Source organism: Arvicanthis niloticus, chromosome 4 (assembly GCF_011762505.2).
Source record: "Arvicanthis niloticus isolate mArvNil1 chromosome 4, mArvNil1.pat.X, whole genome shotgun sequence".
Taxonomy (NCBI): domain Eukaryota; kingdom Metazoa; phylum Chordata; class Mammalia; order Rodentia; family Muridae; genus Arvicanthis; species Arvicanthis niloticus.
The window spans coordinates 44805148-44828111 of record NC_047661.1 but is presented as its reverse complement, the minus strand read 5'-3'; the positions used below and the strand labels follow the sequence as shown (position 1 = coordinate 44828111).

Sequence of the window (22964 nt, the reverse complement as noted above, 5' to 3'; positions counted from 1 at the left end):
TCAGGGCAGTCAGAGACTGCAAGACAGTCTGAGACTGCAGGACAGCCAGGATCCACAGCCCAATACCTACAACACCTATAATACTGAGCAAGAAAAGACAAGCAGTTCTAAGAGGCTATTAGCACCTCGATAGAGCTTTCTACCTGCAGTAACCAGGACACAGCATGACCAGAGAACAGCCTCTTGCATGGGTAACAAGATTACTCTATGTGGTTTGAATATGCTGGACTCAGGGAGTGGCCCTATTAGGAGGTGTGCCTTTGTTGGAATAGTATGGCTTTGTTGGTGAGAGTGCCTGCCTGGATGTTGCCACGCTTCCCGCCATGATAATAATGACTGAACCTGTAAGCCAGCCCCAATTAAATGCTTGCCTTTGTAAGAGTTGCCTTAGTCATGGTGTCTCTTCATAGCAATGAAAACCCTAACTAAGACACTCCAGATTACAGGAGTCACCTCCACACTCAAGCTTAGGTTAAGCACCATTGATTTAACAACAATGAAAAGGAACACTGCAGGCAGGTTGTACTTTACTATCCCGAGAGGGCTGACTCCAGGAACCTGCAAAAATGCCAAAATCTGAGGATAAGTTATGTCTGTCATACAAAAGCGTATATTTGCCTATAACCTTCTCATGTATTTTTAAATATGCTCTGCATTCCTATAATAACTGGCACACTATGAAGACAATTGCTATGCCATACCACCTAAAGAGTAACTATGAAAACATCTATATAAACACAGCACCAAAGCCTCATCCCTTATTTTCCGTCTACCAAGGGCCGAGTTCATGGAAACAGAGGCTTACTACAAGGTGAGTCCTCCTGGGTCCACAGCAAAGAATGGTGCTAGAAAAATCCCTCCACCCCCCAAAAGCAGTCACCATGCACATCTCTTTTTGAAGGATGAGCTTATGTCACTAGCTATCCCTCCCTTGATGGCTGTGGTCCATGACAGGGAGAGGCAGTCATTTATTCCCAAATCATTCCAATTTCAAAGGCCATAAAATCAGACCTGGTCCTGCAGTATGCCATAGCCTTCAGATGTGAAACATGGCCGGAAAACTTTAGACTACTTTTTAGACAGTGAAATAGTACAGGGGTAATACTTTGATTTTGTGATAAGACTTTTCAGAAACATATACTCATCACTGAAATTAACATTGGTAGTATCAGTTACTTTGTAGGGACAACTGCAGATGCTAAGCCTCTGTGTGCACTATCTTATTGCATTTGCACACACTCCATGGTAAAGATGACATCACTACTCCCGCTTTACAGATAGGGTCACTGAGATAGTGAGAGGCTGAAAAGGACTCACACAAGGCCAGGAACAGAATCTACCTCATTCTCAGGCATTGATACTGCGCTACTTGGCAACGATGCTTTGAACAGGGAGTAGCAATGTCATTTCTTCTCAGAAGCACAGAAAAAAAATACTCTGTGTTATCAACATAATAAAGAATGGGGGGGGGGACAGTAAGGAACAATGAAACAAAAATGAAAGCCATTTCTGGTTTGTCTCTCATCTCACTGTCTTCAGTTTAGAAGCAAATTCTACAGTGCTCAACATGCTTAGTGCACCCTGGAGCAAAACTGACTTGAGTCAGAATTCTTTAAGGTTGATTTCCCAAGACATTTCTTCTGCAGAGAAAGACACCTTATGTCAGGTAGCTTCAGTTTTCTATAATTAGAAAGAACATTACTGTGGAAAAACTTATGACAGGATGGAACCAGCCCAGAACACTTCCAAGGAGCCTACATTGCCTGAAGTCACTGGACATTCAAACCTGGTTAAGAACCGCGTTCTAGTGTAAGAAGCTGAGGGTGACCTGGAGGTTCCACTATAGAGAGTCCATCTTCTGAACACTAGGGGCTTGTCACAGAGCTGAGTTATGTTGTCTAAGTCCCAGGTTTAAGGAGCAGGCACCGGGAAGAAAAAAAACACTCAGGATTTTCCAAACCCAATTTGTTTCTTTGGTTTTGTTTTGTGAATACAAGCATGAGGTTGGGTGATAGTTCCGTATTTTTTCTGCTTAAACCATTTTATGAGGACACATTGACTGGTAACCTCAAACATTAGTCAAATACTATAATAAACATAAAAAAAAACAAGTAAAAATTGCCTCTGTAGAGTAGTAAATAGTCTCAAGGTTTGTAAATTGAAGTTACGTTCCAGAAAATGTCAGAAGCTGCATCACTAACAAGGTTCAGATTTGTTCTTATCAAGATTAAGTAATCATAGTGGTTGGTTAGGAAGTAAAGCTGTAGCTGAGTTGGTAGTATGCCTGCCTACCATGCACAAACTCCTGAGTTCTAGCCCCAGAGCCATATAAAATAGCAGTGGTTCACATCAATAACCTAACACTCTGAAGGTGGGAGCACAAGAACCAGGAGCACCATAGCAATATACCACAGCACCATGGCTACAGGAGCACCAGGGTTACAGGAGCACTTGACTACAGGATGAATGTGAGGGTACCCTGAAATGTGTGATGAATGGAAGGTAGAGAGGGATAGAAAAAAATAGAAAAGAAAAGAGAATGAAAGTTTATTATTTATAAAGATAGTACCCCAAACAAGAAAGACATAAACATAAATATCCTTCCTGAAAGTCTGAGCCAAAGCAAAACTGAATGACAAGAATACACAAGGAAAGGCTCACAGAGACACACAAAAAGAAAGATCTACACATCGGCCACATCTCTACTCCCTAAGACACCATGGCTGTGATTCAATCCAAATATCTTCAGATGGAACCCCAGGAGAAATAATCTGGGCCACTGCACTATCAACAAGCTCCCTAGGGCCACTAACTATGCTATGAGGAAGACAGAAGACAACTTGTGTTCTGTGGAGGGCGAGGCCAGATCAAACCAGATTCCAAGATGCTCCAGACATGAGACAAAATGAATGGTGTATCCAAGCAATGGGGCTTCTGGTCAGCCATCTATGGTATATGAACACGGCCCCCATAGGCTCATCTGGAATGGCATTATTTGAAAGCATTAGGTGTGGCCTTGCTGGGGGAAGTGTGTCACTGTGGGTGGGCTTTGGGCTTTCAGACATCCAAGCCAGGCCCAGTCTATCTCTGTGTCTGTCTCTGTGTCTGTCTCTCTCTGTGTCTCTCTCTGTGTGTCTCTGTGTCTCTGTCTCTGTCTCTGTCTCTCTCTCTCTCTCTCTCTCTCTCTCTCTCTCTCTCTCTCTCCTCCTTCCCCACCTGTGTAATACTGCTCCTTCTCCTGCACCATGTCTGCCTGCCTGCTACCATGCTCCTTGTCATGACACCCTGAAACTGTAAGCAAGCCTCAATTCCCAATTTAAGAGCTTTCTTTTATAAGAGTTTCTGTGGTCACTGTAGTCCCTGAGTGGAATACCACATGAGCTTTCAAAGCAGCAGCACCTCCTTCCTGCCTCAGCCATGGTAATATACCACACCACAGGAGCTATCAAAGACACCTGTCTAAATACTGCCACCTCCTTTCCCACCTCAGCCTGCAGCCATCATGAGATATACATTACCTGTCCAGTCATGGCATTTCCTCCTCAGCCTCCCCTAGTGGCTCCACACCTATGCTTCAGCCAAAATCTGCTTGCAACTGGGAAGGTCTTCCTGTCCTAACCCTTGAGCTGATGCAAGGGAAAGGGGGTTAAAAAAAACCATCAATTCCCAAGCTTCCCACAAAATCCCTCCTGTCCCTGAGCACAAAAACCCACCAGTACCTGAATGGGAAAATCCACCAAACCCTGAGCTCCACAAGCTCAGGACTTTAAATCCCACCAATCCTCACTCTGTAAATCTCAGCCCTGAAAAGCTCTGTCCCCTAAGAAATCCTATATAAGGCCTGCCCTTTGTTTAACTCGATGCTCTCTCCCAAGAGCAGAGGTTGCCACCCATGGATTCATCCCGCCACACCCTAGACCCTCTTTTATGAGACTTGCTGCCTGGTATGACTCTTATCAGAAGAAGCCAAGAAGCAAGGAAGCAGGGCTGAGTCCACTTAGCTCCTCAGCATAGCTGGGGATTCCCTCCCCTGGAAGCTGCAATGCCTTGGCTGAAGAGGGTTCCTCACAGAGCTGTGTGGTTGGTTCCTGGGCACTTCTGTTCCAGGATACATTTGCATCTGCGCAGGAACACTTACAGTCATGATGTCTCTTCACCGCCACAGAACACTGACTAAGACATCATCAGTCTGATTGGTGCATCCTCAAAATACTTGCTATGTAAAAGTAACTTTTATTTCACCAAAGTAATTGCCATCTCTGAGCCTTGTTGCTGAATAACCTCACCCTTTCTAGCTCTTTCTGAACTCTGGTTGGCTGGTTCAACTCAGCTGTTCTGGCTCAAACTCTTCCTCACTGCCTGATTGAAACTGATTCTCTCACCTTCTGACTTTTTGCTCTGCTTGGCCTCAAACTAACTCGAACAATCTATTCTAATCTTCTGTTTCCTTCTTATTTTCTGGCTCTGCTGACCTGTACTGAACTTCGTGAACTCCTGACCTCTTGACCTAATGAAAGAACTAAACTCTACTGCACTGGCACTCACTAAACTCAACTGACTGAAATGAAATGAACTGATGAACTGATTTCTCTACTGCCGTGAACTCACCTTCCCTGTACTGCCTCTCGACTCACACCTGAGTGCTGGGATTAAAGGCATGTACCACCACACCTAGACATAAGCTTTTTCTGTACCAAGAACTTGCTCTGAACCATGCTGACCTTGGACTCCTTGCCTCTGTCTCCTGGGATTAAAGGCGTGTCTGTATTTCAGCCAGAATAGCTACATTGCTGGTTAAAATTCCTCCATATTGTTATGAGCATTCTTACAGCTATGTGCCTGCCTACGTACTAAAGAGAGAAAAGTCAACATGAGACACAGGCTAGTAGTTGACATTAAATATTATAGCAAGTAAAGTGCCCAGTGTTATCAAATCACAGGGAGATGGAAAATAGACTGTCTTAGAGAATTGAATAAAACCACCAGTGGTTGTGGTGATTAATGTAAACTCAAAGATTAGAATGTTGCCTAGAGAAGGTCTGAAGTAAGGGGAAGCCTGAGCTGGGAGAGAAACCTGCTCAGGGCCTGCATTCTAGAATGCAGTAAAGAGGCAAACATGGAGGAGGAGGGGTGAAAGGAGGAGGAGAGATCTGATATACAAAATTTAGATATGACAATAATCTGTGAAACTACCGGAGAAGCTCAAGTCACATGATCACAACAACATTCTGAAAACTATTTTAAAAAAAAAATGGAGTGGCTTTGGGTAAAAAAAGCATGTGGCCCAGAACTATCTTAGGACATCACTATCCATTCAACTGTGCTTACATAAGATGATGCTAAGGAGTGTGGGGGTTGGACTGTATGCTGCAAAGAATTGTGGTAGAGTTTTGACTCCTGGCAATTAAAAATTTACCATATTTAGGGGAAAAAAGGCCTTTGCAGAGGTAGTCAAGTCATACTGGACTGAAGCAGACTCTGCATCCAGTAACTAAGTGAGTCAAGGTAAGGACTCAGACTGACAGAGGCACAGCAGAGAAGCAGGTCATATGAAAACACAGGCTGACTGGAAAGCATGCTTGGAGTCACCAGGAAGTGAAAGGTGTGTGGGCAGGACTCCTGGACTTCTAAGCCACTTACTTTGTAGGGCTGTGGTATACCAGCTAGGGACAGAGCATCTGCTCTCAGAGTCTGAGAGAATTAAGGGAAAAGATTGGGCCTATACAAGGCATTAAATAAATATTATAAATAAATATAAGACAGTAAACTGCCTCAGAAACTTTGAGAGTATTAACCAATTAAGGTCTTAGATTCAGTTTACGAATTTCAAAAATAGGACCAATTGTACCTAACTCCATGAGGCTGTACATGTGGGTATGTATAGTCAGGAACACATTGAATATCTTATGGAAACATAACAGTTATTATATGTTAGTACATATTGATCTACTACTATCTGGTCACTTGTTAGGGTTTTATTGCTGTGAAGAGACTCCATGACCCAAGGCAACTCTTATAAAGGCAAACATTTACTTGCAAATGGCTTACAATTTCACAGGTTCAGTCTATTATCATCACACTGGGAAGCACAGCATCCTATAGACATTCTTGGTGCTGAAGCAGCCAAGAGTTCTACATCCTTATCCAAAGGCATCCAGGAAGAGGCTCTGATTCTGCACTGGGTAGAGCTTGAGCTTAGAAATCTCAAAGTCTGCCTCCACATACTTCCTCTAGCAAGATCACACCTCCTAATAGTGCCACTCTCCCTGAGCCAAGCATTCAAATACATGAGTCTGTGGGGGCAAAACCTATTCAAAGCACCACATTTACCATGCTTAGAATACAATATTACTATTACTGCTGTGTCAAGTCAGAAATCAAAGCTGGTTTAAGGTCTGCCTGCTGTCGTGTTGAGAAGTGGCTCTTACCTGGGGAGGCATTAGGCAACACCTAGAGATGGTTTTGTTATCACAGTGGGAGGAAGTGCTATTAGCACACAATGGAGAGACAACACAGATACTACTTAACACTCCATCCCAGAACCACCCTACAACAAAGAAGCACAGGCCCCATGTCAACATTGCTGAGGTCCAGGATCTAGTGAGACCCACGTATTATAGCTTCCAAAACCAAAGAATTCACCTTCTCATCAAAAGTAGTCAAATCAGATGTGTCTCTTGGAAATTTGGTAGGAGAAACTATTAAGAAAGTGGCTAACAAGCAACCCAGAACTGATTTAAAAAGTATATTTACATTTTCTTCTAATTTAAAAAAAAAAAATAAAACAACAACAATAAAACAAAACAAAATAACCAACGCTGCCTTTGAAGCTAGCCCCACAGGCTAACCACCAAGCCCTGCTAGGCAAGTACCAGCTACGTGCTGAAGGGCCACATGCTGAAAGCTACTAGAGACCAAAGCAGCTAAACCCCTTGCCTAAACCTTGTGATTTCAGTCAGTCAGTGGGTGGCTGGGTCAGTCCTAGAAGAGCTGGCACAGATAATGATCCCTTATCTCTCCCTTGTAGCCACGGCTGAATTATTGCCTGACTCCAAGCGCTTCTATCTCCTGTGCTGCTGCCTCTGGCATGCAAAGCATCTGCAGTTGCCTCCTTGCAGCTACTGTGTAAATACAGCAGCACATACTGTACATTTCAAACCCAGCCTGTTGACCAAGCCTCTTTCCCACAGACCGCCATCGTGATCAAGCAGACTCTCTAATGATACTTCCTCAGTTGAGAGGACTTTAGACAGATGATGACCCTGGGGACAGGGCAAGAAAACCTCAGTTTTGACAAAAGGAATATATGTCTTGCTCTTTCGGTCATGACGGTTACAATTCCAAAAACATGTGAGCACATAAATTTGGCATAGAGGGATCAACATGAAATGTGATGGCAAAGCCACCTGTAAAAAGCGAAATAAGCTGCTAAGTAAAATAACATATGCTTTAATTCTGTATTTATTGACTAGTTCTGTGCAAGTTCACCAATAAAAACTACACTCTCGAGGCTGGAAAGATGGCTCAGTGGTTAAGAGCACTGGCTGCTCTTCCAGAGGTCCTGAGTTCAATTCCCAGCAACCACATGGTGGTTCACAACCATCTGTAATGAGAACTGATGCCCTCTTCTGGTATGTCTGAAGACAAATGTAGTGTACTCATATAAAATCAATAATATTTAAAAAAAAAAAAAAAAGCTGCACTCTCCTGGTTTTAGAACTATCTCTAAAGATGATAGCTTTCATCAAGTTATCAGTCAACGTGTCTCAGTGGACCCAGTGTTTTAACTCATCTTTTGAGTTGAATGACAAAATTAAAATTGACAATACCATGCCAATTTTAAATACAGGGGGCAATGCCATCCCTGGGTAGGTAGTAAGTCACGGGCTAACACATGCGTGTTTGTGTCTGTCCTGAGAACTGTTAGAGATAACAAAAACTGTAAAGATAAGGCTTGCAAGGTTTTCCTCCTGGTCATCTCAAGAAGAATATGAAGGAAGAGCACAAAGGCGAAAGGAGAAAAACACTTTCCAACCAAGGTATTTCATTCCCCTAAAGAGGGAGCACGCTTGGCACCTAGCCATTCATGGGCACAATAGCTGCATAACCATTTCGAACATTTCTTAAATTAAATCAAAAGACATGCTTGAGTTGCCCATAGCATGTCCTTAACCATTTAATTTGATCTATACAAAAGCTCTACGACAGAAGAAGTTTGAAAAATGCTATTAGAATAGAGTGCAGCCTCCCCAGGCATGGTGGGAGAACAAAGTGGTATGGACACATCCGATGCTATGAGACTAGCTTAGACTGCAACAGTTCATTCAAGACTACCCAGGATCAAGAGGTTCACAGTCAAGACTTAACAATTCTTGCATTTAGAGACAGTGAAGGCCAAATGTAACTTTGATTCAATACATAGGAATTATACATCTACTACCCACACTTTAGAAGGATGGTTGCCCTAACAGGCAACACATGGTTGGTGCTCACCTCTTCTTCTTTGTAATGATAAGCACATCATTGAACAGGAAGAAGTAGACTTGCTGTTTGGACATCCTCTTGGAGAACAGCACTGTGTCCTCCACATAGGCTGTCAACTCCCCTCTTTTCACCAACCACCGGGAAGAAGAGACCAGGGGGAAAGGCTGTAAAGAGAGAGAAACTCAGTACCCACAACCAAGTGAAGATCAATAAGACATTGTATCTTACGAGATACATCATTATTTGCCAGGCAAATAGTGGCAAAATGCAATTGGAGATGGCATATTCTCCAAGAGAAACTAACATATATTTTTGAACATTAAAACCTTACTAGCTTACCCATACAAAACTGAAACCACAAGAAAATATTATTGGGTCACAAAATTCTGACTTTACTTTTAAGTCTGAACTAGAAAAGAAACCTGGAGTAACTTAAAATTGAAAAACTTGGTAATGAAATCGTAGTTGCCAAGAGACAAATCTGAAAGTCTATATTCACTTTATGAACTACAAAACAATTTTTCAAGAAACAGAACCAAAATGAATAAAAAAATTAAAACAAAAAATGAAATCTACAGAAATCTACTGAGCCACATTCTCAAAAATACCTGTTTTTAGGTTTATACAGCTTGCACTGTGTAAATACATCCTTAAAAGCCTCATGCCACTGTCTGACTATGAAAATGGAGTCCTTCTCGGGATTTCTCATAATCTCGAAGAAAAGGCTGCATCCAAAGACTTACATACTGCTTTTTCTTTATTTAGCTTTGTATAAGCCAACTGGAAAACTCAAAACCACAGACTAATTTGTACCCTTTAGAGTTTTTTTCCTTGTTAAAAGAAAATAGTTACTAGAAATACATATTGCCAAAAAACAATGATTTAAAAATATATCCATAAAATAAGCAAAAGTTTCTAGATACATAGAATACAGGCACAGAAATTCGGCACAGCAGATGTCATTCTGTTACATGAAGAATGATTAAAAATAGCTAAAGGAAATTGAGGCTATTACAGAGGAAATGAAGAAGTAAAGAAAGGATTTCATAGTTTTCCAACTTTATAAAGGGCTTTGTATAAGAAGGTTGTTCATCAGCAACACACAGATTCAGCAAGGAAGATTATGCCTAAACCCAAGCTTTGCAAACTGGTTTTTAAGGAAGGCCGTGGAGGGTACAGCCCCTTAAGAATCACACAATTACCTAACAGGAACAGCAGGGCCCTCCCTGTAAGGTCAACAGAGAAAGGATTGCTTATAACTCTGACCAGTGCACTTAGGAATCCCTACAAAAACATGTGTCAGGATGGGTCCCTGGAAGCACAGGGCTGTCTTGCCTTTATGCAGCAGCCCCAGATCTGAACCAAGGCATCTATGTTTGTTGTGTGTTCTGAGGCCTCTCTCACCCCGTGGATTTTATCTCTACCAAGCACACCTGACTGTGTGCATGATTCTTGGATGACTCGCTCAACCTCTTTGAACTTCTATTTTTTTCTTCTTTAAAATGAACTGTATACTTTTTTTTTTTTTTTTTTTACTATCCACCAAGACACATAAGGACACAAGTTGTGTTAAATGACATTTCTAAATGGTCTAAATTAGTCAATAATTTATTTTACGAATATAAATCTGCATTTAGATTATTAGACTCTGGATACTATAATAGAAGAATTTACACCACTTTTCAGCCATGACACTTGGGACCCTCAGCCTGGATTCACACTTATCCTGATCTAGAGAGTGCTTATCGATTGTCACCTTCAAGTACTTGGAGGTCATACGTTCTTGGCCTGGAGAGAAGCCTGCAGATTCCCTTAGGCATTTGGGAAGTCCTCTGTCAGCTTTTCTTCTCAGTTTATAGTCGTTTTTTTGAAAAGCTAGCTCCAATTTACTTCATTAGCCTCAGCTTCCTCTGTTTAGATAAGATTCAAGCAGCAGTAACACAACAAACACTGACAGAAGGCTACCTTAATTTTAAATTCCAACTGAGAATTAATTGTGTACATCATCTCCGTCCGCTCCATCTTCCGTGCTCCTTCATTGCACAGTCGAACCAACTGGGAACACAGCAGAAGGGGAGGTAAGAACTCTGAAGAGCAGCCTCACTTTTTTATTTTATTTTATTTTATTTTATTTTATTTTATTTTATTTTATTTGGCCCCCTCTCCCACAAGAAACCACACTTTCAATTTCAGGTCTCTCCAAGAAAATGATCTACTCTCCAGAAGTTCCAGGGACCCATAGTTCCACCCAAGAGGGACACTGTACCCAGCTGTGACCAGGAGAGAAGAATGCAGTTGGGGATGGGGTAAAGGACTCAGAAGATTTTCAGAGATGTGTTTCCTCTGTGGCTCCACACCCTCCCCGTGAGCCTTCATCACACACATTAGGTCTCTATCTACTCTGTTCCTGTCTTCTGTCTAACTTCATCTTTACCTATGAGAACCCGATCTACCTCAGGACAGGCTACAGCCTGTCCTCTCTTCCAGACCAGAGCAGCAGGAGGCAGACTACCAACTTCATAGGCAAAATCTAAGCAGTGTTACCTGTAAGTCATGGAACCACAGAAAGATTCGGGAAGGGGGAAGTCTGATAATTCTTCAACAATATCCAGCTAAGGGAAGCTGTGCTCAATTAAAAATACTGGATTATCTGTAAATAAATGGCTCTTGGGCCTTCTTTGATGACTGCTTGGTAAACATTTGGGTCACTGGACTAGTCCTAGACTTTGCAACCTGGCTTGTAAAGAAGAGTAAAATAATGAGTCTGTTTAAAGCTGATACAAAAAATTAGTACTTTATAGTAAAGTGGAAGGAAAATCTGTTCCTATTCATGCAGGAAGCAAGCAACAGAAAATAGTCAGGAAGTTTCTGGCATGTTGAGTCTCCACTCATCTGTGCCTTGCTCATATGCTAACCACAGAAATGGCTATACTTACTTCTGCTCTCTCAGCCCCATGTACCTGATAGTAACTAAACATACAGTCTTCTATCTTTAAATAAATATTACTTCACTTTTAGCCACAACTCTTTCTGTTTATACTGCAGGCCTGGTTCCTGATGGAGCCAGCCACCGAGGAGCTGGCTATATGGTTTACACACACTGCTCACTGCTCAAAATCTTTCAATGTGGTTTCTGTATCATCTACTTGAGGATGAACCCTACAAATGGCTAAATCATATGCCTTCCTTTCTCTCTCAGGAGGAACATCCATGAGCTAACTGCTTTACCATTCTCTAGGCTGACCTATTTACCCTTTCTCTCACACACCTTATTTGTTTTTACATCTCCTATACTGGTTACCTTCCTCCAAATAAGACTAAGCATTAGTGTTCCCTGGGATTTTACCAGAGGCTTCTATGCTCCCTATTCTGCATCCTCATGCCAGATAAATCCCTTTATACTCCAAGCTCAAATATCATCTATATTGATGATTCCCAAATCCAGGTCTCCAATATATGTCTCTCCTCTAAATTCTCAAGCAAAATTCATGTTTTATAGGATCTGCATTATTATATATCCAGAATGGAATTCATCTTTCCACACTATGAAACTAAAAAAAAAAAAAAATGATTCAGTTGTCCAATTAGGGATTATATTTCCTTTACTCGTATCTTCACCATTTCCAAACCTACTACACATATCTACACACACACACACACACACACACACACACACACACACACACACACACACGCAGTTTCTTCTCATCTTCTTATTTGAATTTACAGCTCCATCATCTCATTATCATCATAGACCATAGCCTCCAACTCTGTATCATATGTAACAGGCTCCTCCCTCCTTCCCTCCCTCCCATCTCCCTCCCTGTCCCAATGAAGTCTTCAAATCCTCCAATACTTTTATTTGGGTTTCCATACACCCCAAACACTCTTTCCATGCCCCAGTTGACAGCTATTCTTGCTGCAGATCTCAGTTAAAACATCACTCTGCACTCTCCCCACACTTCAGTCATCACGCTGTAGTATAATTCTATTTAGTGTGTGTCTTTCTCTTTATTCTGCACATTCCATAAATGCAATAACCATATCTGCTTATCACCAAACATTCAGAAGGCAGCGTTATTCTTGGTATAGTAGTTGATACTCAATAAATATTTGTTGGAAGGAGAGAACCAACAAATAGCTATTAACACAGAAGACAAAAGAAGATATGAACGGATACATAAAACAAATCCTATCTGAAACAGTCAACATACGAATTTACTTGAATACGGCTGTGTGAATTTCAGTCTTATATAGCAAGCACAGACCTGCAAGACTCTTCCTAGATTTCTACATGGTTTACTGTTATCGTAGTAAACAGTTACCTTGCTCACTTCCTTCAAGGCCCTTTTGCAGACTTCATACTTGGGAGAGTCCTTGGGTGTTTTTTGACAGATAGTCTACGACGAAGTAAAAAGAAGCAAAGCCAATTGATTTAACGTAGGTAGCAAAATAAACTAGTATTTAGCCATTTCCTCTTACTCATACAAAGGACTGTTTCTGGACACAACATTAGGGAAGAGCATATTAAAATGTAAAACTAACAATACTAGAAAATATTCTTCACATACATAAAGCCTAAGCAAATGCAGCTAAATAAACAAGAACGATTTCAGAGGTCAGTAGGTAGGCTGACAAGTCTCAGACTTGCCTTTATGCTAGGTATTTAACCATGGGCAAGTGGTTGGTTGTAGATAAAAATCACTTTCCTCCTCTGCAAACTGTGGCAATGCCAGGTATGAAACAGGCTATTGCAAGAGGCTGATGCTTGTCTTGTTCTGTTTCCTGTTCAGGGATCCAACCTGGCCTTGCCCCTGCTGAACAGGTGCTCTTCAGAGCCACCTCTCCAGCCCTGTCCCAAGAGTTAGATGGTAAGTAACCTACACATCTTCTGTAAATGCCGAGCTTACTGTCAGCTCCCGACAAAAGAGAAGTTACTCTGATAATCCATTCAAGGTAAATTAAAATATGAGTGTCTAAAATATAAAAATATAAGATTTTAAATCTTTTAAAATACTAAACCTTTTGACTGTCAGACCATACCACAAGTGGAAAAACTGTGTACCATAAAACTCTCGTGAACACAAAATTATTAGATATAACTATCTTTAGAATATGTATATAAGCTATGCTTGAAACACAAATGAATTTCATATTTAGGTTTTGGTCCTATTCTCATGACACCCCAATATATATGAAAATATTCCAAACTTTTTCAAAATGTATAAACACATCTCACTACAGACATTCTTAATAAGGAACACTCAGCTTAAACATAACTTTGAAAGCTCAGAGAACCAAGCTAGTTTTTAAAACGTCCATCCTCTTAACCAATTGAAGTATATTTCCGAGTGATATAAAATTTGAGAGCGGGTGCTTTAAAGTCATTTGATTTTTCCTGAGTTCTCACATATGGAAAATAGATGATGATTGACAAGAGTCATCAGGCAGGGGCAGAATGTGGTCGGTAACTGATAGGCGACTGTGCCTTAACTGCAAGTGAGTGCAGTCTATAAATCTGGAAGTCTGGCAGTGGGACTGCAACATGAGAGAAGTGTGGAGGGCCACACATGTGAGGTTATATTAATGATTGATCCCTCAACATTTTGACCTAGTATAAGGAATGCATTTATGCTATAACCAGTTCATATAGACACATAAATTAAGCAAGGTTTTTAGAAAAAGTATTTAGCCATATTATGAGCCATATATCATTCATTCATATATTATTTCCATAACTATAGAATAGAATTCTAGATAAAATTGTGTGTATACATTAATTATCTGAGAAGACAGGCTACAGCTTCACCTAGAACCTCCAATAGGAGTATGACACAAAAGCGTAAAGAGCCCACTATGTAACCACACTGTAAATATCCAACATTGTGTCATCTGGGGTGTTAGAAATAGGATTACCATTCTGTTTAACCAATTGTATCCAAATTTGGGTTTAGCTAATTAATTGTTAATGCATTCTATCTTTAGATAGGCTAAACACCGACCTAAAAAAATTTCTGATTTTTCAAAACTTCCAGTTACTCACTGGGCCAATGATGGACCACACACAAGATTTACAAGGTTGTTTCTCCTAGACATGCTGAGGTTGTATTGCAGAAATATGCTCAGTGATGCTACATACATGCACTGGCATTGCTAGCCATGCATTTCTCAACTTTACCCAACTATGTAACTCTGATAAGTTTTTCTCCTACTTTTTGGTGTATAGAAGCACACATATAAAAACTGATATCATGCCAACATAATGACCCAATTTTAAAGTACATCTGTGACAATCTGTCCTAATTAGAACAGAAGACACATTCTGCCCACTGGCTAAGCAAGCACTATCATAGGACAGATGGTATCTGCTCCCTTCCCTCAGCATGTCTTGTCATTATTCAAAGTCAAACCCTTGCTTCCATTATGGATATTACCTAATACCAAAGGATGCTGGGATTTTTAACTTGCTTTACACAATGCATGGTGGAGACTATGAGAATCACATTTTCATGCGAAACTGAGCCCAAAGTATCTTAGAACATTCAAGATGGAAGGGATCTAAAACAAAGTGAGTGTCCGAGGTCTCATAGTTAGTGACTCAGACAAAAATGGAACCCAGGCCTCTTGACCACAAAGAAGCCAGTATTATTCCCATTCCAAAAAAAGTGGATAATGTAATAAGCAAGTTTCACCAGAGTGGCCACACAAGTCTAAATTAAAGGTAAACTCAATGATCTCAAACAGACAGGCTTTGCAAGTGGATAACATCTTCTCAATTGGGGGTTTTTATAAAAGAAGTGTTCATCAATGCAAGCAAAATAACAGTAATTTAGTTAATCACATTTATGGTAGCTCCTATTCAGAGGACAAAGCCACCAAATCATGCCTTACGTCCATCAGCAGGGGAAGGCGTGTCACTCTTTGCATAGGGAGAATGAGAAAGGAGATCATAGGTAAGTTCCTGCAGTCTTCATGCGACTCAATCTTCGACAACACTTCCTTAAAGGAGGGATTGGTTGCTCTGCAGGGAGACAAAGCAGAAAGAAACTTCAAAATATTTTCTTTGCAAGCCTAAAAGCAAATGAAAACATGTTACCAAATACTGAGGTCAGTTGACACATTACCAATGATACATAAGCACACAAACAACATACACCATAATACACTGGAAAACACAGGTGGCTTCTCTCGCTTTTCTATTTGCCGCTAAACATGAGCTGCAGCACCCTATAGAATATTAATAAAACATATAAACTAGGCAATGATAAAAGTGGGATGGAAACAAGAGAACATAGTCTTGTAATGGAGAACATGATAATTATGACTTGGCATAAGCAAATCAGATCTCAAACTTGATCATATACGAACACATTCCAACACAATAATCATGCTTCATGCTACCGCCCTGGGCAGACTCAAGGCAGAACTAACTCTTAGGTAATATTATTAAGGTTATTTTCACCTTTCCAAAGCTCCTCATCCTAATAAGAAAAGAATTTTGTTTGTTTGTTTTTTTGGTTCTTTTGCCTCAATGGGTGGGTGGGGGGGGGGTGTGATTTCTTGGAGGGGGTTGCCTTCCAGGCTGTCTTCCAGCCTGTAAGCTTCTTGAGTTCTAAGATTACAGCTTTGCCTAGCCAGGAAACTTTTCGGTCACATACACCAGAGTATTTATTTCTCTTCATCGCCTACTGAGGTGCAAATGGCTGTGATATTGGTATATATCCATGTACTGTTGCCAGATACTCTATAGAGAATCTCAGTGGAGCTGTTTATAGAACCTTAAAGGGGGGTGAGGTAGAGATGCCAAGAGAATGGTGTTTACAAAGACTCTTAACTTGCTACACACTTAAAAACAAAGTCAAATTGAAGTTTTCTGACCCTCAGCCCCACCCATCTCTCTCCTCATTTGCTCCTGTCTCCACAGCAAATGGAGTGGACTACTAAAAACAAAGTGTGAAACATCAGAATATCAAGTTTCACAGAAATGTCTTATTTTTATTGTCTCACACTGAGAAGTTTTAGATATCCTTTTCTTGGCATTTTTTTTTTCTTTTCTTGTTTGGTACCCCTTCACCCCCACCCCACCCCAAGAGATAGGGTTTTCCATGTAGCCCTGGCTGTCCTGGAACTTGATCTGTAAACCAGACTGCCCTCAAACTCAAAGAGATTCCCCTGCTTTTGCCTCCTGGGTGCTGCCCAGCTCCTGGACAGTTTTAAAAAGACTTGTAGGAAATTAAAAACAAACTTTATGTAGGTTTCGTATTTAAATCATACAGGTCCCAGGCGCCTCCCATGCCAAAAGGGCTGTGGTTGGGAAGTCTGTAATGAACTTGAGACTCTTTGCTAGCTAGATTTTGAGGATTCCTGGGGGTTTCTAACCTGCTACTGAAGTAGATATCACTGCTCCACACTTGAATGCCCCTAAAGAGACACAAATGCTAATTTCCATGTAAAAGCTCCCATGATGATTTGATTAAGGTAATCTAGACAAAGTCTATTTTTGAGAGCCACATAATACATAGCAGTAACTATTCATATATATATATATATATATATATATATATATATATATATATGGTAATCCTACGAAACAAAATAAAAAGGAATGATCTCTCTAATCCAAGGCTTGGCTTTCAAATCATGTACATTTAGTTAGAGAGCCCTGGCAGGGCATGGGATAAGAGAAAGTGAAAATGTGAATTTTGTCTTTCTTTGGCCTTCTGCAAAATCTGGGGACATTTGTGGCATCAAGTGGGCAGAAGCCAGGTATTGGGCTAAACATCCTGAAATTACTGAGAACCACCACAACAGGTTTATCAGTCTTGAAATCTCCAAAGTACAGGTGAGCCCTTCTTCACATGAAAATCACAATTGGAAGATAGCTGCTGGGTGTTCCATCCTACCCATGAAGCACAGGAGACACCAGCATCAGCGTTCCTTACTATGTTGGGAACAGGTAAACTGAGGCTGCCTTTGGGGTCTTAGTCTCACTAGGAAAAGAATTTAAAAATACATTCAGAAGGAAGCTCAGGGACAATTGTTAGAGTTTGAGAAAAAGATACCAGGAGTAGGCAAGTGAAAAGCCCAAATAAAGGATGGAGATGGAAAGGAGGAAGACAGAAAGTAATGCCTTGGGAAATGGAGGTAGGCAAGCAGTTGAATGGAAAATGGTGGGCCCAGATTGGGCAAAACGTGTTTAGAAGCGCTGAGCCAAGGGTCTGGGGTTCAGAGGGCCCCTGATTCCAAGCATTTATGTCCCAGGGCAAAGGATTCCACCAGGGATATATGCTTATAAACAGAAATACAAACAGCCGATTAAGAAAGAGCAAGTGCTCTCAAGAGTGAGAGTGGGAACGAGCCCCAAAGTGTTGAGCCTCCAGGGGCATGATCCTTTTGCAGGACAGTTCTGTAACAGCAGCTTCTTCCAAGTTTGTATCTGAAGAGTATTTTTTCACCCATGATGCTTGCCATGGGAAACCAAGCTGGGAAGGTTACCAATCTTTCTCTCCCAACTAGCTAGTTCCATATGTAAATTTTGGTGGCTCTGTTCCTAGGTCCCTGTTCTCCTGGTGCACTGTCACCATCCCCTCAGCCTCTTCAAAGACTTCACACTCAGCCTGAAGTGACCAGAAAAGGCTCCGTAAATGTCACCACTCTAAGGAAGGAGTGAGAATAACAATAGTCAGGAAGCCCCACCCTGAGTTTATGGTAGACAAGTACAGTATAAAATAGTTACTTAGGACAACTCGGGGCTCTACAAATAAAACAGTATAGAAACTGCTCAGCAACTTGTCGATTCTTTCAAAGATGAAGATCATCAGCCGGTACCTCACACCCAAACTCTCAATGATCTACAAGGGAAAGAAGTGTGGAGAGGAAGAAAATGCTTGACTCTTTCTTGTGGCACAATTAATCTTCAAGCTTGCCTTTTCCTTCTGTTCCTCTAACCTCCTGCCTCCTATAACAACTCAGACCTACCTACCCAGGGAGGGGGAGGGGGACCCTGCAGTCCCTGTAAACAGCTTACAAACATTAGAATACTAAGGGACACCCTGGATCCGACTGTCTAGCTCCACTTAAGAACCCCCTTTTGCCTCTGGCAAACCATTTCATGGCCAGTTACTTGATTAGAAAAGTGAGGGGTTGGGAGGTTGAGTGATGATAAGTCAAGTCTCAAGACAATTAAGAAAGGTGTGTTGGGGGTGGGGTGAGGACAACAACTTCAACTTTAATTTTCTAAATGCTTTAGAGGGAAAACTCTCCAGCCTCAACACCCTCACTCCAAAAGTGACTGTTTTACACATCTGCCAAGGAGGAAGCCGTCAACTAAGAGACATGTCTATGATTGATTGATCTTTATCAATAAGCTCTAATCAAAAGAAGTTAGAAGATTGAAACTGGAGCATTCAACACTGCTTACAGCAACTTTTGCAGTGTTCGCTGTTGGTAGACTTCATTGGTGCAGTATTTCACATAGGGGTCAAACGTGGATGCCGTGTGCTTTTCTACAATGTCACTGATATCCTCTATGAAGATGTTATTCTGATGTCTTGCTTCCAACTCTGTGAAGAATCTAGGAAAAAAAAAAAAAGGAAAAGCATTTCTATCTCTGCTATAAATTTTAATAGACAACAACTATCCCTGTGTAAGGTTTAAAAATAACACTACACGGTGTGTAAAAAAATTAAAGAGATTTAAAAAGAAACAAATACAAAACAATCCCCCACAAAGAAAAAAACATTGAAAATGTTGTCCAAATTTAAATGTATTATACCATTACTGCTTAAAGTGTTGATCTTAAACCATTGATAACCCTAGATGTTTCTCTGCCTGGGAACTTAAAAAAAAAAAAAAAAAAAAAAAAACAGATTTTTCTATTTCTTAAGAACTCTCCCTGATAGAGGAGGGAAGGTCATGCTTACAGACTATCTGGCTATGTACAGGAGAGATCAGACCATGCATGTTTGTAATCCCAGGACAGGGCAGGTAGAGGCAGGAAAATCAAGAGTGTGCATGTAACCTGGGCTGCACAGCAGGTTCTAGGCCAGCCTCTGAAACATAGTGAGGCCCTGTCTCCACAACAGACAGAGGAGGAAATGTAAGCATGCAAAGCACCCACGTGACGGCTGACAAAGGGAGTCTGAAAGCAACTCAATCTCACATGCCCTTCCAAAATAAAATGATTCCTCCAAACGTATTTAAATATGCTCAGTATTTAGTATGCTCACAGTTTCACTAGGCTGCAATTCAGAGTAACCAGACCTTGTTAATGAGACAGATGAGCAGTAATTTAACATTGCCTGATTTAGTTATTTCACACACTTTACACACAAGCACAACCATTGGTTATACAATCATTTTTATGGCTCTTTCAGCTACCGTGACTGAATCCTCCCATATAACTAACTATGTGTTTGAATCTCTATGTTTAATTCTTGTGAGTATGAACGGGGAAACTGTGATTCAATAAGAGTGTGTCTACGAAGACATGATCATGTACTACCAGGAACCAGTACAAAAGATTCTGAGTTACATGCCAGGGAACATAAAGGAAAGCTGAGTTAAAAAAAAAAAAAAAGATCCTTCCCCTCTGGTAGTGACCAATGGGGATCATGGGAAAATTAAAATAAAGCAGATATGAGGCAGAATAAATAATAATAATATTAATACAGTCTTGGTTTTCGTTCCCAGGTTTTTTAGAACATAGATTTTTAAATCCTTAGGATCTCCATACCAACACTGTCTCTCCTATGATGAGTAGGCACTTGGAGGCTGGGGAAGCCTAAGTAGGTGCAGGACGCAGGCTGATAGCTGAAAAAGCCAAGCCACCTTTATACAAAGCTGGAATTTTCAGCCTCTCTCCTCACCTTCAAGGAGAAATGACAGCAGGTTTCAAGTCGATTTAGCAAAGGCCTATCGTCTAGTGTGTCTATACAATGACACCTTTATAAAGACCCTTAAACAATGAGCTTCAGAAAGGGTTGGACAGGCTGAAATGCTGTGCTGGGTGGCAAGCCTGGAGAGGGCATGGAGGCTCTGTGTCACCCACCCCATCCCTGTACTAAGTAGCTCTTCACTTGGCTCTCCCTGAAATGTCTTCCTTCTTAATGAGCTAGTGATAATACTAAAAATGTCTTCCTGCTCTCTGTGGGCTGCTTTAGCAAACCAGCCAACAAGAAAGGGAGTAGGTTTGAAGGAAGCCCAACTCTGTAGTAGGACAGAGGTGATGATAACTGGAGATCCAGTAAAAACTCCACAGGTGAGGTGACTAACTCAACAGTATGTATGGGTGAGGAGGCTCTGAGCTGGGTCAGTCGTCCATCACTATAAGATGGTACAATGGGAGGAGAGGAGAGAGAGCCATGCGCTGCAGTCTCTCGTTCAGGAAATGGGGAGTTTATGAGGCTGAAATGTGAACCACAGAATAAGCAGGCAGATAGAAGCCTGCAGAGCAGATGAGCGCTAGACCGCAAAGGCTTGGCTGTGTGACCTCGAGAATTACTACACGATGGAAGCCAGTAAGTCATCGACCATGGAGGGAAGTGGGACAGAGAGAAGTGACAAGACAGATGGCCAGCAGGCAGGAATGTGGATGCGAGACCACGAAAAGAGGGAACACAGATTGGGCAACAATTCGGAGGTAAAATGAATAGCATTTGAGAAACTCAAGGAAGACGCTAGGGAATGAGTTCCACATGCGGAGCAGGTGGGTCATTGAGCCCTGACTGGAGACAGGGGCTTTAGGAGGAGCAGTGTGGAAGCCATCCACTCAGCCTGGGTGATGTCCAATGGACAGCTGAAAACACACATCTGTGAGAATTCAGAGGCCCTGGAATGCTAGGCACAGCAGGGTTAGGACTCGTTCATTTTCAGCTGGTTTTCACATAATTTCAAGTACTTATAACTGATTTGAATCCAACTGTTTTGGTGGCAGTTTTAATAAAATATTCAAAGAAAGCCAATTAAGAGTAGCTACTATAAGTAATCAACACGTAAATCCAAAATATAAATATCTAGTGGGCTACTATCCTTTATAGCTTCTTGCCTTTAGCAACTGTTAACAGCCGAAATAATGCGATTACATAAGTGAAACAACAACTTTCGTTTTCTTAATGAAAAGGAAATTTTCATTTGTTACATCAGAAAGTTTGCCAAAATACAGGATGGAAAACAAGGTACTAGTGAGATATCTGTCCATGAAACTTACTTTAATACAACATAAACTGAGCTGTAGACCCTTTATTCTGGCATTGGCATAAAAAGGGTGTAATTTAATGCTTTCAACAGTAAAAGAATCTGTTGGTTATTTGGAAAATTTGTGTACTTTGCTAACCAAGCTGAGCTGCAAGAAGAGCAATATTTTTCTGAAGAAGGTGACATCTCGGCAGTCAAGAAGGCTGGTGATTCATATCAAATGTGCAGCCAAAGGGAAGCTCTGAGGTTCTGAACGAAACTGGACCAAGTTTAAGAAGCAATCTCGCAGATAACACTGAAATGGAAATTTGGACTTGGGCCCTGTGAAGTCTCTTTCCTTTCTAACAATACAGAGTTCTTCCCTCTGTACAAGCATCAACAGCCAGACTGGTCACAACAACCAAGGTGTACGACTGCCACCCCCACCCTCATCACTGACTGCTCTGACTGTGTACAGTATGAAAGGGATCCAAGTGCCAGATAGGTCTCTTTTGAACACCTCCCTAAACAGAAACCCTTGCTCACTCGCCATGTGGCTGTTAGCACACTATCACCAGAGCACCCCATTCTACCAGATTCCTCCAGTGCTTCCCAAGACTGCTGCCTTTTCAGGGGAGCTCCTTAGCCAGTCAGATCATCAGAGACCCAAGCTCAGCCTTTCAGTGGGTAGGAGTTCCAAAGAACTCAACTGAAGCAGTTGTTTGAGACAGGCTGATGCAGAGTATCCTCGTGATGCATAAACCATCCTTCGATATTTCCCAGAAGCAGAGGGGGCTCCATCTTCTTCAGTCTGGGAATGAACTTCAAGAATCTAAAAATGGCTGCAATCTTAGATGTTGAACTTTATTTCTGAGGCATATACAAATTCAAGGGTAAAATATTTGTTTCCTGGATGCCTGCACTTAAGTTAGCTCCCTTTGCCCATGTAGAATAAGTAGAATAGAACTGACATTAATAGGGACTAGCTAGTTGAAAGTCCTCTGCAAGCTGCCAAGGGAAGGAGCAGTGGGTAGGCCCCCATGGTGTAATAACAGTGGCACTTATATTTTGGACTTCAGGCTTGTTCAATAGGAGGTAATTCATGCCTGCTAGTGTAAATCTAGGCAGCTACCTGTGGCTGGAGAGGTCACATTGCTGAGAGGAAAACCTAACTACCAGTTTCCTAATCCAAAATTATTTCTTACTTTGTATTCTAAGTACTTATTATACCTACAGACAGACTAGTGTAGCTTTCACCCTTCATCAAAGAAGCTTCTTTTTACTATAGATAGAGACTATTACAGAAA

The 22964-nt window shown here is 41.3% G+C and overlaps 1 protein-coding gene across 1 annotated transcript in view; it reads right to left on the bottom strand.

The window, feature by feature from the left end:
* Arhgef26 (Rho guanine nucleotide exchange factor 26) overlaps window positions 1–22964 on the bottom strand; it is a 105503-nt gene that overhangs the window by 23324 nt on the left and 59215 nt on the right. Inside the window, exons 7-11 of the mRNA XM_076932468.1 lie at window positions 18905–19057; window positions 15376–15505; window positions 12810–12884; window positions 10450–10539; window positions 8494–8648 (exon numbers count right to left, since the gene is read on the bottom strand). Of these exons, the coding sequence (XP_076788583.1) occupies window positions 8494–8648; window positions 10450–10539; window positions 12810–12884; window positions 15376–15505; window positions 18905–19057 (603 nt within the window). The remainder of the gene's footprint in view (window positions 1–8493; window positions 8649–10449; window positions 10540–12809; window positions 12885–15375; window positions 15506–18904; window positions 19058–22964) is intronic.